General features: G+C 40.2%; 1 protein-coding gene across 46 annotated transcripts in view; it reads right to left on the bottom strand.

Annotated features, from left to right (window-relative positions):
* The window catches only part of KCNMA1 (potassium calcium-activated channel subfamily M alpha 1), a 779,318-nt gene that overhangs the window by 151,653 nt on the left and 612,080 nt on the right, over nt 1-15,585 (bottom strand). For 27 of the 46 annotated variants that reach the window (XM_063637490.1, XM_055275598.2, XM_055275599.2 and 24 more), the window contains one exon: nt 8,599-8,667. In XM_063637490.1, the coding sequence (XP_063493560.1) occupies nt 8,599-8,667 (69 nt within the window). Of the gene's footprint in view, nt 1-6,199; nt 6,212-8,598; nt 8,668-15,585 lie in introns of all 46 variants that reach the window. The other 19 variants (XM_063637484.1, XM_055275615.2, XM_055275604.2 and 16 more) reach the window with 1 other exon arrangement.

Raw genomic sequence — 15,585 nt, 5'->3', positions numbered from 1 at the left:
AACTGAACGTCTTCATGACATTGATAAGGACATGGAAATTGATTCCATGTACAGCCTTTATAGGAAGAATTGGATTTACCCAAACAGTTTTTTTTTTAAGTCAGCAGTTGGATACACTTAACGATTCCAGTCTGCTGTTTATAAAAACGTTCAGGGTGTTTGAATAAGATGTGTGTCTCGCATGTCCTAATTGAGGCAAATTGAGAAAACAAATGCAAACCACCCCTTAAAAAAACTTGCCCTGCAGAGAAGTGGGAACCTAAATATACATTGTCCTATTTCAAAGTGGCGTAAATAGATTAGCTGATCAAGTTCTGTTTGGACTGACAGAAGGGATAAATGTATCCTAATCTAATAAATGGATGAAACAAACAAGTTTAATTTTCTGCAGATCAAAAGCAGAATACAAGATTGTCTAATGCAGAGACTGAGAAAAGACTTCAAGCTTAATGGATACTGAATTTAGGGACTCTGAATAAAGCAACAGATACAACAGAGGTATTACTTGTTCTGAAAAGATGTTGCTTAATCAGGTAATAGATATTTGGAATCAGTCTAAAGGAAGTTCTCAGCTGCCCCAAACAATCAAAATATAGAGGATGGTAATTAACATATAATCTTTTTTCCTACTGGTAAACCATTCCAGAAAAGTGTTGTGATCATGAAGTGATATGTCTGTAGTCATACAGGAAGGACCCAGGTGAACCTTTGTTCACCTGGTTGGGAGACCTCTGAGCAGATCATTATTGCAAAATAATTGTTTGTGGTCACAAGAACATATACCATTACTTATAACAAGACCTGACAGGAGGAAACTGTACTCGTGTCATGGCTATTACAATAATATCAAAAGGCTATGAAGATTTAACTGTTCTGCCCTACAACCACAGGCAGCAATGAGATTCCTCCCAAATCAGAGAGCAGCGGTCCACACTAACAGCACAGCCTGCACCGAGCAGCGGCTCTCCATAAGTACCTCCTAATGACCCCTCCGCCAACTCTTCACATGGATATAACGAGCCCTCTGACTTCATGCAGTCATGAGGGTGAAGTGTTAGAGCTCATACAGTTTAGATGAATTTATCTTTCAAAGCCAATTCAGTATGATGTTTTAGAAAGGCAGGATTCTAAATTTTGCATATATTTTTTTTTTACCTCCTTTCCTGCAAGGCAGTTTTTACATGCCCTGGCTCTGCAATCAGAATTTGGGTCCAAATTCCAACACTACCACTTAATAGCTGTTTGACTTTGGGCCAGTTACTAAATCTCCCTAGAACTCAACTTTCTTACCTACAAGAGGTAGATAATGGTAACAATAATCTTTAGAGAATTAAGAGAGATGATGTATAGAAGGCTCAATGCATGTGGGTTATTGTTCCTTTTTTTAATTCTTGCAAAAAAAATCCAAAGTGCATTTCATTTTCAACAAAGTTATCACAGATTTCCCCTAGCTGACCCCATGGAATATAATAGTCTTCTTATCAAAATACCTTGCCCATTAATGAGACGAAATTATAGGATAAAGAACCATACACTACAAAATAATGTATAAGGACATACACAAAAAATTCCATGCACTTCGGGAGCCTAAAGGAGCTAGTTCCTCAGAGTTATAAAAGCTTACATTTTGACATGTATTTATATAAAATATGCAAGAAAAAATTCTGAGTGGAAAAAAAATCCTATCATGATTTGAACAACAGAATTCAAAAGGAAAAGTCTGACCCACATCAATGTCTTGGTGACATATATGAACAACACAAGCATCACATAGAATGCTGTTTCCTTTTTTCACATTGTGTGCTTCATTATTCTTTATCAACAATGAACAAGAATTGGCCTACAGTGAACATTTAGAATTGGCATTCTAGACAGTGCAGGTTGAGATAATTTATTACAGCCTTTGAGCTTGCTTTAGTCCAGTTAGTGCAGTGGAGAAGAAAGATTTGGGGCTCTAATGTAAACCACATCGGTGTTTCAGGTTTGCTGCTGATGTTGGTTAAGTGCTCAGGCACATGAATCAGGTCTCACCTATTTGGGTCCTGGCTTTGCAAATGCAGGTAAGCCTCACACTTCTCATCTGTAAAATGGGTGAATAATTGCTAGCTTACAATGTCTCTAAGAGAGTTCAAGTATGTACTATGTGCTACATGACTGACACATAGAAGGTCTTAAATTCTTAGCTGCTACTCTCAGTGAACTAGGTGATTATAAAACTGAGAGGTAAAAAAATCCTCACAGCACCATCACCCTCCACTTTGTCCTTGCTGCTAATAAATGACCCAGGAGGTGCCCTATTGGCATTGAAAGACTTTTCCACTGACTGCAAGGAAATCCAAAGCATTTTATCCCTGCTCAATATCTGGTGATTGGCTAACTTAGACTGACTTTTGTCTGCACAGTGAAGTATCCTGTGTTCCTTAAATCTATGGCTGATTGTGTAAGGAACCGAAAGCATCTCTAATTACCTCAAAGATCGTGTGGATTCCAGGATGCCCTCTTATTCCCTGTGAACAAGGGTGAGGGGGTTTAAACCATCCCCATGTGAGGTGTGAGGCAGAACCATTGCAGATACTAAGCTAAGGCTAAGGCAGCCTTCTGGGTGGGAATCTAAAGAATGGACCCAGCCCTTGAAATAATGAAAGAAAGAAATCTAGACACTTAAAGATGCTCTTGGTGCTGAAGCATCAGGAACTACATTACTGGGTTTTTTGGGGTTTTTTAAAATATTTTCGACATTAAGTCTTCTACACACATTCCAAATCTAGAAAGTTTAAATAAAATGCTGATCCCCCTCTTCTTCAAAATATAAAAAGACAAGGATTCTGGATAGTGGTAACTTTCTCCCCCTTTTGCCTACTATCTTTAGAATTTGTTATTGACCTTCTAAGAGGAATACATAAATTTTTCCGAGGATCTCTGATCTCTTTAGGAGAGTATCCAATGTTAAGTTTGTTTTGTTCTAATGACTGCCAAAAGTCTCTCTCTCTGTGCACCACTCTAAATCAGTTCTCTGGCTCCAACTTTATGTAATTCACTAGTTTATCAGAGATAAACTTCAACATGTGTCATGTGAAGAATCAGGAAAATCTCTAAGAGAAAAAGCCCATATATCCATTAACAGAATTCCCACAAGGACATGTTGGCAGAGGTGGACTTTCCCTCATTTCAAGGAACATATAAATTATCCTTTCTTCTTTGACCTTACTGGTTTCAACAGAAAACATCCAGCGACAGCTGGAAGCACGGGGCTGGTGTGGTCCCTTGCTTTCTCTATTTCTTTTGCTCTCAGACTAGTTTTAAGTCTCGACTTATTCTTTGTTTACTCACCTCCTACATGGAGCAAATACGTATTTTCTGTAAGGAACCCACAGTTGAGTAGAGGGGTACAAAACAAGATCACATTCTATTTATGTTTGAGTTTCTTGGAGTAGCAGGCTTACAGCCTGCACGCAACAGGCACATTTCAACTATTTGTTGAATGAATAAAAAAACGTAAGTTTTTAAAGCCTCAGTTCCAAAAGTTTTCCTTTTCTTCACAAATAAGTGGAAAGGAGGTCACAGTTTTCTTTCAAAGAACAAGCTACAATTCTCATCAGTCAGGCCAATTAAAAGAGTGACCACACCTCTGCTAGGGCTAGGGGATTGGCCAATGAACTAGCAATCTCTCAGATGCGTTAAGTGTGAATATGTAAATATCCCAATATGTAAACAGCGTGCCACTTGCGAAGTTGGGGCAATTGATTTCAACATTGAAAGCAAAACTTCAAAGAGAAATTTGGGTTTGTAGACGTAAAACACATCTACATGCAATTGGCTAGCGGGGCTCAGTCCTGCGGGGAAATGTCTCTATCAGGTCCCTCCATGAGAGGAGCACCGCGTCTCAAGTTGTGTCACATTTCATTGGGTATCTCTCGCTAAACACTGGTCAGGTTGGAAGACTGCAGCTTGATGGAGGAAATAATGTATTCCTTTCTCCACCACTTGTGCATAACTGGGGGACATCTAGTTTTGTCTCCAATCATTGTAAACTTTACTTGTTTCCTGTTTCTGGAGACAACCTATGATTGGTAATTCAACTGAAACAGATACTGTTTAAGGAGACTTCTATCCATTGTGGGTAAATATGATAGACTTACATTTCTCTCCTCTCCCTTTCATTTTTGGTAGGTGTAATGTACCATTCCTCAGGCAATTTTAAAAAAATAGCATGACTCATATGAGAACATAGTTTGTGCTTGATAACGTAGTAATTATATTTGTGTCTAGCAAGCTAATGGGACTTCATTAACTAAAGCAAGAAAATAAGAACCATCTAGGGTTTCCGTTCACGCTATGCCCAGATGAATCATGCCATTGAGAAGAGGCTTCTTTGATCACACAAGTTCATATACAATGACTCTCAGTTGGAACTTTGTTTGAACCAATCCATGTCCCCTCTCAGGGAGTATGACTGCATTTGTAGTTTACAGGCTATGTGCAGGCACAGTTTGGAGAAACCCCACATCTCAAATCTTATCACCTTTCTGGAACTTTTCATTTTTTCTGGGCTTTAAAATACATGCTGCTGGAGTCCCACATAACTAGACACACACACTTTTACTTTAGGATACCATTGGAGACACAGTTGTGTATTTCATATGTCAATATACTTAAGCCCAGTTCACTTACACACAGACAGCATGATAAAGATTGCTCCCAGTTGGTCAGACTCAAATGACCGCCACTGTGGTCCACCAGAGATACTGGTGAGGACTTACTCAGCCTGCATCCATCTCAATAACTTTAGAAATGGCATTTTCAAATATATTTTGCACATACGAAAAATATTAGCCATATGGGATGGGGAAGAGAGAGGTGATCTAGAAAGGATAATGCTGGATATTTGGTTCTGGGAGCAAGCCAAATCATTTTCTGGTATACTTAGGACAAGTCATGCCTACATCACAACATGCCTTCACCACAAGATAAAAGGACTCAAAGGCCAAAAGCCAACAGCAGAGGTGCAACCACTGTGGACCTTTAAGATGCAAAGTGTTGCAGTAACTTCTTGCAGTTGGATCATATCAATAATACCAAACTGACAGGAAGCCACCTCTATTTATACACATGTACTCAAAAAAACAACAGAAGAATCGGACTTTGGAAAGAGATACAGACAAATACACACACCCAGACACACACACACACAGTTACAAACACAAACACATGATAGTGATTACAATCACAGAGAAAAGTAACTTGAAAAGATGAACAAGTAGGCATCTCAATAGTATGTTTTCAACAATATTGTCTTAGAGAACACATTACTGAAAAGCTATCCTGGAACTATTAACCCAAAAGGTTTTTTTAAAAATGCCATTGATGATGATTTAGTCATGCTTCATGCAATGTAAAACAGCAGCAAAACAGGGTGAAATCACGTGGTGAAAATTGAGAAACTTCACATTAAGAAATATGCCCAAACACACTAGGAAAAAAAAGCCATGAGTCTGTCTTAATAAACAGTACTAACTCTGTAAATCAAGTGTGATAATCTGGCAATTTAATAGCAGTGTTCTAAGACTATACTGAGCACTGCCCAAGAAATAAAATATTCAAAATGTTATCACCATAATAAATGTAAGGAAAAATAGAAGTGTAAGGGCTTGGTCTCTGTTTTGTGGATAAAAGGACATGAATTCTGCTCTATAGGCAAGAAACTCGACATAGGGAGGAGGAGGTCGCTGGGAATGTGGATGTGGTGTGTAGACAAAATGGCACCAGAGTCCAGTGGACATCAAGACACATCAGGACAATACAGAAACAGACACAAAGGGCTGGAGAGAAGCATCCTCCTGTTCAACTTTAATAGTATTTGTTCCCATTATTGGTGCCATGACTGAAAACAGGAGTGTGCCTTTCCTTTTTTAGGTTTCCTGCAAAGAAGTTAGTGCGTCATCCAAAAGAACCAACAAATCAAACAGGAACAGAAATAGGCTACTTCCAATTTATGTACTGTAGTTGGAGAGGGGTGTGTGTATATATATATATACACACACACACATATATAATATATATACACCAGACAAGGGAATGAGATTATATATACATATATATAATCTCTCTCTTCTTGAATTCTTGGCAAATGGTTAGTCCTGTGGTTAGGAGTGAAGATAGAGGGTGGAGGTTGGAAGAAAAGTTAACGAAGAGTGCATACCGCTTTCGGCTTCTGCAAAACGACAAGAAAAGAATTTAAAATCAAACAATTTGATAATAAATCGACTGACACCAGAAGGAAAGAAGGAATAAAACCTTTGTTTCAAATCACTTGAAGGATGCATGTGAAAACAAGGTTTTTCGGCAAAGCATGAAAACAGTATCATGGGGTGAAACCAACAACAAAGAAGGCAGTTAAACACAGGTTAAAGAAGGTGGGAGGGAGAAGCAGGTCCTTTGAATTTTCACACCCAGTCAGTTAGAAAATGTGAGAGGGAAAGAAGTGGGACATGTTTAAATAAAGAAAAACATTAAAATTATTATCTCAGGGAAGATTTAAAAAATGTTTATCTTTAACGTGGATATTGTGTTTGATAAGTCCTGTGTTTTCTCAGAGGCATGATCCACATTCCCTCAAACACACCTTTTTCCACAAGAACCAATGTGCTTCCACACTGAGACCAAGCCACATTTGAGAATTAAAGCTAGCAACTGCACAAAGAAAGCCCAAACAAAGCCAAACAAGTCCTTTTTCCCCTTTTCAGAAAAAAAAAAAAAAAAAAATATATATATATATATATATATATATATATATATATATATATATACTAAAAACTATATCTACAAATATGGCTTTGTTGAAAACATCTCAGAATTGTGACTCAATTGAAGGGCCTATCCAAGAAAAGTTTCATCTTCAGGGAGTGCTCTGAGTTAGTTTTCTTAGAATAGTGACATTGAGTTCACAATGAACCATTAACAGCCTTTCGCTCTTTTTCTCTCCTTGGAACCAAAAGGCAACGAGTGGAAGACAACGCTCAAGGTTCAGGGTGCAATCTCCTGCAGTCAGATTATTCCAGAATGGTCGAAAAACACTATGCAGCATCAGCATCACCCACATCATGACATTTTTTTTTTGAAAGATGCACAAAAGTAAATAGAGAACATTGAGTTACACAAAGATTTGCAATTTGGCAACACGGAGAATATCATTTGCAAAAATCCAGGATACACACAGTTGCCTTACACAGGTACAAGTGAGTATTGGCAAAAACTTGGGTAAAGAGTAATCCCAGGAAATTCCACCTCATCTGCTGAACAACTAATAACCAGGACTGTCGGTTTTTGCAAACAATATTCTTCACTTTGCCAACATGAAAAAGAAAATATTTATCTATCTACATATTTGTTAACTGCTACAGCCATGTTCTACATATGGCCACCAAATCTACCATTTTTTCTTCCTTTTGGTTGATTTGGGTTTTCAAAATAGCTTAACATTTGATCAGATTGGCTTTGTGAGCAATCTGATCTGGTAGTTAAGGTAACAGAAAACATTGGATTGATCTGCTAACAATCCAGTGTTTTACTTTCTTTTGTTTTGTCTTGTCGTAGACACAGACTGTACATTTGAAAGTCTGGCTGTATTGGGTTATTCACCCAGATAAGGAAAACTCCTTAAATGATGATCAAAGGAAACTTCTAGTCTTCCACTGTACTCTGCTCAGTTATTAAGGTGTTTGTTGGAGGGGATCTGCACTCTACATTTGGGCATCTGCAGAATATATGAACTACAGAGGAATAGACTACGGGTGTCATTTCAGAGAACAAAAGCTTGAGCATTTCTCAATGAGCTGTCTTCCAAAACTATTGACAAGAATTGGGGAGCAAAAAAAATCATCTCTATTTTATCTGCAAGGCGTACAGTACTCCATCAGCAAAATTTCTTGTTAGCATGATGCTTCCCACCTCCAGCGTGAACTCATATATTGACTGGGATGTTATCTGTTTCAACCAGACCCAGTCCCTCATCAGTCTGATTTGCACATAATTAAGTGTAAAATAAATAAATAAAGAGAGCTCCTGCCTCAGCCCCACTCTCCTGGCTCATTTACATGAAGCTGATATTCTGCCACCTGGATTTTGGTTGCACCGGGAGAAGCACATATGGTACACAATAGGCTGCTTGTAATTTGGCTATCAAGAGAGTTCGTGTCTCCCCTCACAGCTCTACCCCAAGGCTGCTGTAAAGGAGGCCAGAGTCCACCTGCTTTTTTGCTCACAGCAGTAAAAAGGGGTTTTAAGCTCTGGTTTAGCACTTAGAAGGTGAAAAGTCCAGGTCGGCATGATCAGGTGGAGATATTTCGAGGACTCATCCCTCTTCCCTGGAAAAACACTCTCTGAATGCCCAGCAGGGCTTTGGGTGCCAGGCTGGTCTGGCATAGAAGCTGCAGTGTCTGGTGGGGCATGCCTCGAAATGTGCTCTAGGGTCAGAGAAGTTTTACATCTGGTTCCATGCAGATAAATAATGCACAAGAAAGCAGAAGTGAACCGACCGTTCTCGGAATGCACTCTCACCATCAAAAGTGTCAGCTGGCTGCTGGGTCACCGCAAACTTACCGGCTCTCTCGGTTGGCAGACTTGTACTCAATGGCTATCATTAGGAGCTTGAGCTTCACAAAACACAGCCTGCAATGAGATGGAGAAGCCTCCCAATCAGTTCTTCTGAATGACCAGAGCCACATAACAAACACTATTACGATGTTTCAGTCTCCTAATGCAGTCATTACCGAGGGGATCCTCATTCCACCGGCACTGTGCCAAAGGGAGGGGGTGGAAGCGACACCTCCCCATCTTCCCTATTAAACCTGATTTCTTGCAAGTGATAAGGTGCTGGATGCTCAAAGTGCAAACTGCACTCAGGTCTGGCTGTCTAGACACAGAGCCCAAGCGGGGATTTGTGCCTGGGGATTTACACTGGGCCAGATTCATTAGTTACTCGGTCGGGTAGTAAAATGTTAACTACAGGGGGAGGGAAAGATTTGGACCAGCTGGACCTGTTATTTGGATTCTGTTTCGGTCTTTTGTACAAATGGCTCATATTGTTGTTCCGAGCAGACCCCTGTGTGCTTGCAATGATGGTAATAATACTTGGCCTCTATGTAAGTGCCCAGCACATGACGATGGCATTGTCACTCCTGGCTCCATCCAAGCTGTCTCACCTCATCTGCCTGGTGCTCTCAACTGCAGAGCAGACTGCTTTGAGGCTGGCTTGTTCCTGTTTCCATCCCTTCCCTTGTGCGTTCCCCACTCTCAATCCCTTCTTCTCTCTTCCCAACCCATCCTCCCAGGCCACGTCAACTCTAATCTTGCAAGCAGTAGGTCTTCTCCAGCTACTGCTACCCTGTGATTTTCTATTCTCAAAACTCTCCCAGCACCTTGTCTGTAACCAAATCACTGAGCCTTTAGTCAATTTTATACTGGCTATGGTCGCTCCCTATTGTTTCATGCGTCTGAACTTTGGCTCCTTAACCAGAGCAACTTCCTTAAGAGTCCTGGACTTGTTTGGAATTTTCCATCATGCATAGTGAATAGACCCACCGATACAGAGAAGCTAAACAAACAAATGGTTTCCACTTACTGGGTTTCAAGTCTAAGAAAATAACAAAAGGTGCAGTAAAATGTTTACACTTAAAGATGTTCAGAGTATTATTTATAGAGTAGAAAAATAGAAAACAACCTAAATGTCCAATAATAAGGCAATAAAGTACAGTGTGATATGGTATTAGCATTCTAAATGGCTTTTCAAAGAATATTTCAAGATATAAGATCAACAAATAATACCACATAAAAAGACATGAACATGTAAATAGAACAAATACATAAAAAGACATGAACATGTAAATAGCACAATACAGTTAGATGAAACTTTACACTTATATACTTACAGAATAAAAGCTCACATAAACAAAATAATTACATACATGATGTATGACAAGTTTCTGCAATGAGCATTACCATTTTGAATAATAGAACATTGATTAACTGATAGATTGAACAATGAGTTGATGCTTATTTATTTAGCTCCAGCATTGTAAGGGGGATAAGGTACTGGGTCACAGTGTGGGGAGGGCTTCTTGGTGGTTCAATTTAATCCCCTCAATATCCCTAAGAGGAAGCTAATACCCCAATTATTCAGACTTCTATTGATAGCTCCATTTTACACATGACGAAACCAAGGATCAGAAAGTCCATGTAACTTGCCTAAGGTCTCTAGCTAATACCTGGCAGGATACACTACATCTTGATCTCCAGTGAAGCCTATTTTGTATTGGGAGAGACAGACAATAAGCAAATATCCAAGTGAATAAATAATAAATTCCTAGATGATGACAAGTTCTATGTTGAAAATAAAACAACCTAAGAATATAAAGAGTAACTCACAAGGGGTATATCATCTGTGATGGTTCAGGAGGACCATTCTGAGGATGCAGGGAGCACAACAGCATGATGAGAAGATATGGGGAAAGAGTTTTCTAGGAAGTAGAAACAGCAAGCACAAAGGCCCTGAGGCAGGGAAGAGCTCTGGGTGTTTGAGGATCAGCAATAAATCCAGTAAGACTGCAGCTGAGTGAGCAAAGTCAAGCGTGATCGTGATTAGGTCAGGAAATGAGGTGGGAGCAAGATCATGAGGTCTTTGCTTTCCAGAGCAAGGAGTCTGCAGCTTATTATAAGCGGAATTGGGGGATTTTCGTTGGTTTAAAATAGAAAAGTGACATAATCAGATGTGCTGGATAGGGGGATGTGGTGCTCTCAAGGAAAGTGCTGCTGAAGGCCTCATGCTCTCCAGGGAGTGAGACCAATTGCTCATTCCTACATGTGAGGTTGTGGTCCACAGCACTGCCTTCAGCAGACAGTCAGATGTCCAAGGACCACTTCTATCCAGGCATATCTGGGATCTCCTGGTGATTTGCAGGTTTTCTGATTCCTGCCAGCAGACTCTAATGACCTGGGCTTTGTGCTGATTATGCAGCTTGCTGAAACACCAACACACATATCCAACTACAGCTGGAAAATGCCTTCCTTAATTTATGTCCCAAAGAGCACTGCTAACATGCACCCTTTATGGGACTGTTACTTCTGGAGCTTAAATTGTTTTTTAAAAAAATAAGATAGCTTATGCAATGTTTATTGAACCAAATTACCAAATTAAGTAACCACTTTCTAATGTAAGTAGTAGCTAAATACCAAAACATCAGGGAGAAGGCTGATCTTAGTATGGATCGTGCAAAGGTTAATTTGCTAATATCCTATGAGCAATGACCAGTCCAATTTGGGACTCTGGTAGTTCATGGGATCAAAGATCTTCATTGCTTTTATAAACCTAATCCCGCTGGTAAGAAGGGAAGTAACAGTTCATAGTAATGGCGAATTATGTCTTCCTAGCTACTACTGTACCATTTACCAACTGGATATAAAAAGAAAAGAGTTTCCTACTACAAGAAAGTCCTAAAATCTATGTGGCCTTGTATTCATTCCTTAACCTTATAGGGGATGGACCCGCAGATCTGAGTCCTCTTCCAGTTTTAAATCCATAACTTCAAAACATTCAAATCCATACCTAAGATGATTCTACAATGCCTAATAGAAGCCCCTTTTAAAAAGTCCTTTGACCCAAAACAAGCTGTTGCCCACTGGCCAAAGGAAAGGAGAGGGATAGAATGATGTGAACAGACAGAACACAGGCAAGCCGTGCCACAACACAGATTTTCAGACTCAAGCCCTTCAAGATTGGCTGATCCTGCCCTTCCTATGCAGATAACAAACTGAGTCCAAACACAGGAGAGCAACTAGGTCAAGGTCAATTGACTTTTATGTAAAACGCCAAAAGTGGAAATCGAGTCTTTGCTGCAATGTGCTACACAGATGCTTCTCATCAGAAGAGAGGAAATGAAGTGGCAGTCACAAGCCCAACAGGCAGACACATTCTGTTTGGTAAGTACAGTGTTTTTTCAAAAACTGTAAATAGATGCCAACAAGTGAATTCATATAAAAACCGGCTTTTCAGCTTTCATTGCAAAATCAGATAGGGCTACATTGGCACCACATTCCACATGGCTAAAAGAGAGTGCAGCTGTGAAGCACTTAACCCTCTGGATGGGATGTTTGTTCTCCAGTCACAGTCCCCACCACTCTCTATTGTCTCAGATGGCCTCACTCTTCATTCTTTCTTGCTAACTTCCTGAACCCTACAGGTATCTAAGTTTTTAATCCCTACTATAACAGGTATCCTCTAGATATTGCAAAACACAAATCAAGTATGATAAACCATGATTTACACTGGAAGCAAGAGCTATGGCTCCCTCTGTGAGCGTTCAAATCACACGTTTTTGTTAGATCCTGCCACAGAGAGTTGGCCAGTGTCACAATCCTGGGCTTAAGGACTGCAGCCTGTTGCAGAGATACAGCCTCTGTTGGAGGTGTCCAGTGGGGAAGAGCAGAGCAAGGTGAATGAACAGGGGAGCTGGTGTGGTAATCACTTGTTTACTTATCTCTCCCACCTAGACTGAGTTTTTCCTGTAGAAGATGCATGCTTTGCCTCACTGGCATTTTGCAAAGTTCAAAGAGTAAGCCTTCAGTAAAGTCTGGATAAATAAATGCATGTATGAATGGGGAGTAGAATCTCATGAGTGGCTAGAGTGATGGAGAAAAGATAAAGTGGCAAACTAGGAAAGTCTACGCAGAGAAAGCTTGGAAGTGAGTATAGAATCATGAAACAAGCTGCTTCTTAGCTTGTCTTATTTGTTAGAAGCAGACAGATGGGAAAGGAAGGATACAGAAGGAAATAAGATTAGTGATATGCTCTGGGAATCTAATTTTTGCCTTCAATCCACAATGCCAAGATGCAAGTCCAATTCTAAGATACAACAATTTGTCCTTGAGACCTTCTAGAGACCCTCTTATACCCTTATGTACCCCTTACACTCCCAAGAATATATATACTTTCAGTCTACCCAGAACTGATGTTCTCTGATTAAACATTTACTTGCATCACTCAACACCATTTTTTGGTAAAGAAGAATGGGCATTAGCCATCTAATCCTTATTCTAATTCTGCCTTTACTCAGCTTACAGTGTTTCAACATATACAGAATTGGTGTGAAATCAGGAAGCAGGGTCAGGTGACGTAAGGGGAAAAAAGGAAGCAAGAAAGCCTTCACGATGTGATAAATGGGATAAAATCAGCCATAAGCTAGCAATAATTTAATTCTTGGTTTCTAAAATAAAATGTCCCAATATGTCCAATGCAGGAAGTTGTTGCTGGTTGCAAAAATAATTACAGGGGAATAGAAATGACTTCTTTTTTCAAGAAAAAACGCCACTTGTCACAAAAAGGTCTTAAGCCAGCAATCTGCAATAAAACTGTTGTAATAACAAGTTAGATTGCTTTCTTGATAATTATTAAGTAGAGGTCTACCAAATTTGACAACGACATTATACAAAGCCCCCCCCCTTTTTTTTTTTTTTACTGCCAACATCATCTGTTAACTACAGTAGTTTCAACCCAGATGTTCCTGAACAAATGCTCTTAAGAATTAGAGTCCAACTGTTTCTGCCTACCCAGAGGGAAATACATTGTTCTTGCTATTAAATCAGCCCCCTTGACTGGAAAGATTACTTGCTGGTGTGATTAAACATGGAAACCGGTCATAGAGTTTGCACCTTCAGGAAGAACATACAAAGAGGAGGTTTGGGGCTGTTGAAGAGGACTCACCCCACAAGTCAGGTGAGGGAGGACGAAAGAAGCAACTGTCATCATTCCCCCTGAACCCAGCCCCACCCAAAGCACCAGCCCCTCTTCAGCTATGCAGAGCGCCCCTGGGAATGTCAGGTTGGCACATGCAATTGAAGTAGATACGGATACAAACACTGCACATTGGGAAATCAGGTCTTCTAGATCGAGGGGCTGGATGGAAAAGATTTCACATTCAGGAGCTTTAATTTAAAATGACAGGCCCTAGAAATCAAAATATCTAGGTAAAGAAACTTTGAAACACCCGGATTTCCAAGACTCAGCACCAAGAAAACAGAAGTGATTTAAAATGTTCATGGAAATGTTAAGACTCTTTTTCTCTATGAAGCTTTGATAGAAGTGGAGTGGGAAGGTTTCAGAATATCCCCACCCTCTCTCCCATTCTCTTATTCTCTCTCTCTCTTTCACACACACACACGCACACAGACACACACACACACGCAAACACACTCACACACACACAATCTCCACTAGCACACCTAAGACACTAGAATTTAAAAATACATTACTTGATATAGACAATTAGCTTTTGCCTGAAGTGTGAACAACCACATTTTTAGAGAGCCTTGCTATTATTATTAATGAGAAACATAATATGAAAGAAAAAACCGTGTGTTTGCTATGAGAACCCAATGTTGAGTCAAAGCCCAAGCGTCCACCCCATTTCCAACAGGACTCCTTCCCTGACCCCTCTGTAGAGAATTCTGGATCCACCACTGCCTCAGTAGCCTGTTATTGAGGATTTCAATAGACTTTAGGGTCAACGGTTTATTCACTAGCTCATAGAAGGTCACCTCTTGGGTCTCTGTAGTAGAAATAACCACCAATACTGTATTCACATCTCTATTCATATATGTTCAACCCTAATTACAATATTCCCCAATCAAGTGGATGAATACAGCCAGTTCTGTGAGGGGAAAATATTTTTTAAAAAATGAGATCTGCCAGGTGCGGTGGCTCATGCCTGTAATCCCAGCACTTTGGGAGGCCAAGGCGGGTGGATCGCCTGAGCTCAGGAGTTTGAGACCACCCAGGGCAACATGGTGAAACCCCGTATCTACTAAAAATACAAAGAAAATTAACCAGGTGTGGTGGCGCACGCCTCTAGTCCCAACTACTTGGGAGGCTGAGGCAGGAGAGCCGAGATCACACCTCTGCACTCGAGCTTGGGCTACAGAGTGAGACTCCATCTCAAAAAAAAAAAAAAAAAAGAGAGAGAGAGAACTGAGCCTCTCCAAAAATTCACTTAAAATGCTCATTTTTGCAGCCAGGCTAAAGAAATCTATCATATAACAATTGGGTCTGCCTGGTTTCTTTCTGTTCCATGTTCAAATCTGGATGTCTTTCTCCAAAAACTAATGATTTCACAGAAGTCAAGTTAAACTAGCTACAGTTTTCATTGGGCAAGAGGCCCAGCTTTCTCCAGGCGGTCTTAAATTTTAAATTTCCCCAAGCAGCTTCTTTTTAAAGATCTGTCTGTGCAAAATAACACAGTTTGAGAGCATGATTTTCTGAATTTAGGAGGGGAGCACTGAATGCAGGGAGGTAGAGGAGGGAATAGAGAATCCCCCTGCACTCTTAAACCAGAACAGTAGCATCCATACTTGCCCCTGGGCTTGGGGACAGAACTCCTGCCCTTCAGCACAGCTGAGGAAGATCTGATTGGAGTTCCCCAAGTTACCTAGGCATTAAATACTCCACATCAAACCTGAATTTTAACTGCTCCATCAGCTGCAGAGGGACAGAGAGAGACACACACCATATTTTAAATACATCTTTTGTCCTAATCCCCT

Source organism: Symphalangus syndactylus, chromosome 4, assembly GCF_028878055.3.
Source record: "Symphalangus syndactylus isolate Jambi chromosome 4, NHGRI_mSymSyn1-v2.1_pri, whole genome shotgun sequence".
Lineage (NCBI taxonomy): Eukaryota > Metazoa > Chordata > Mammalia > Primates > Hylobatidae > Symphalangus > Symphalangus syndactylus.
Note: the sequence above shows the minus strand (reverse complement) of the source record. Positions and strands in the feature narration are given on the sequence as shown.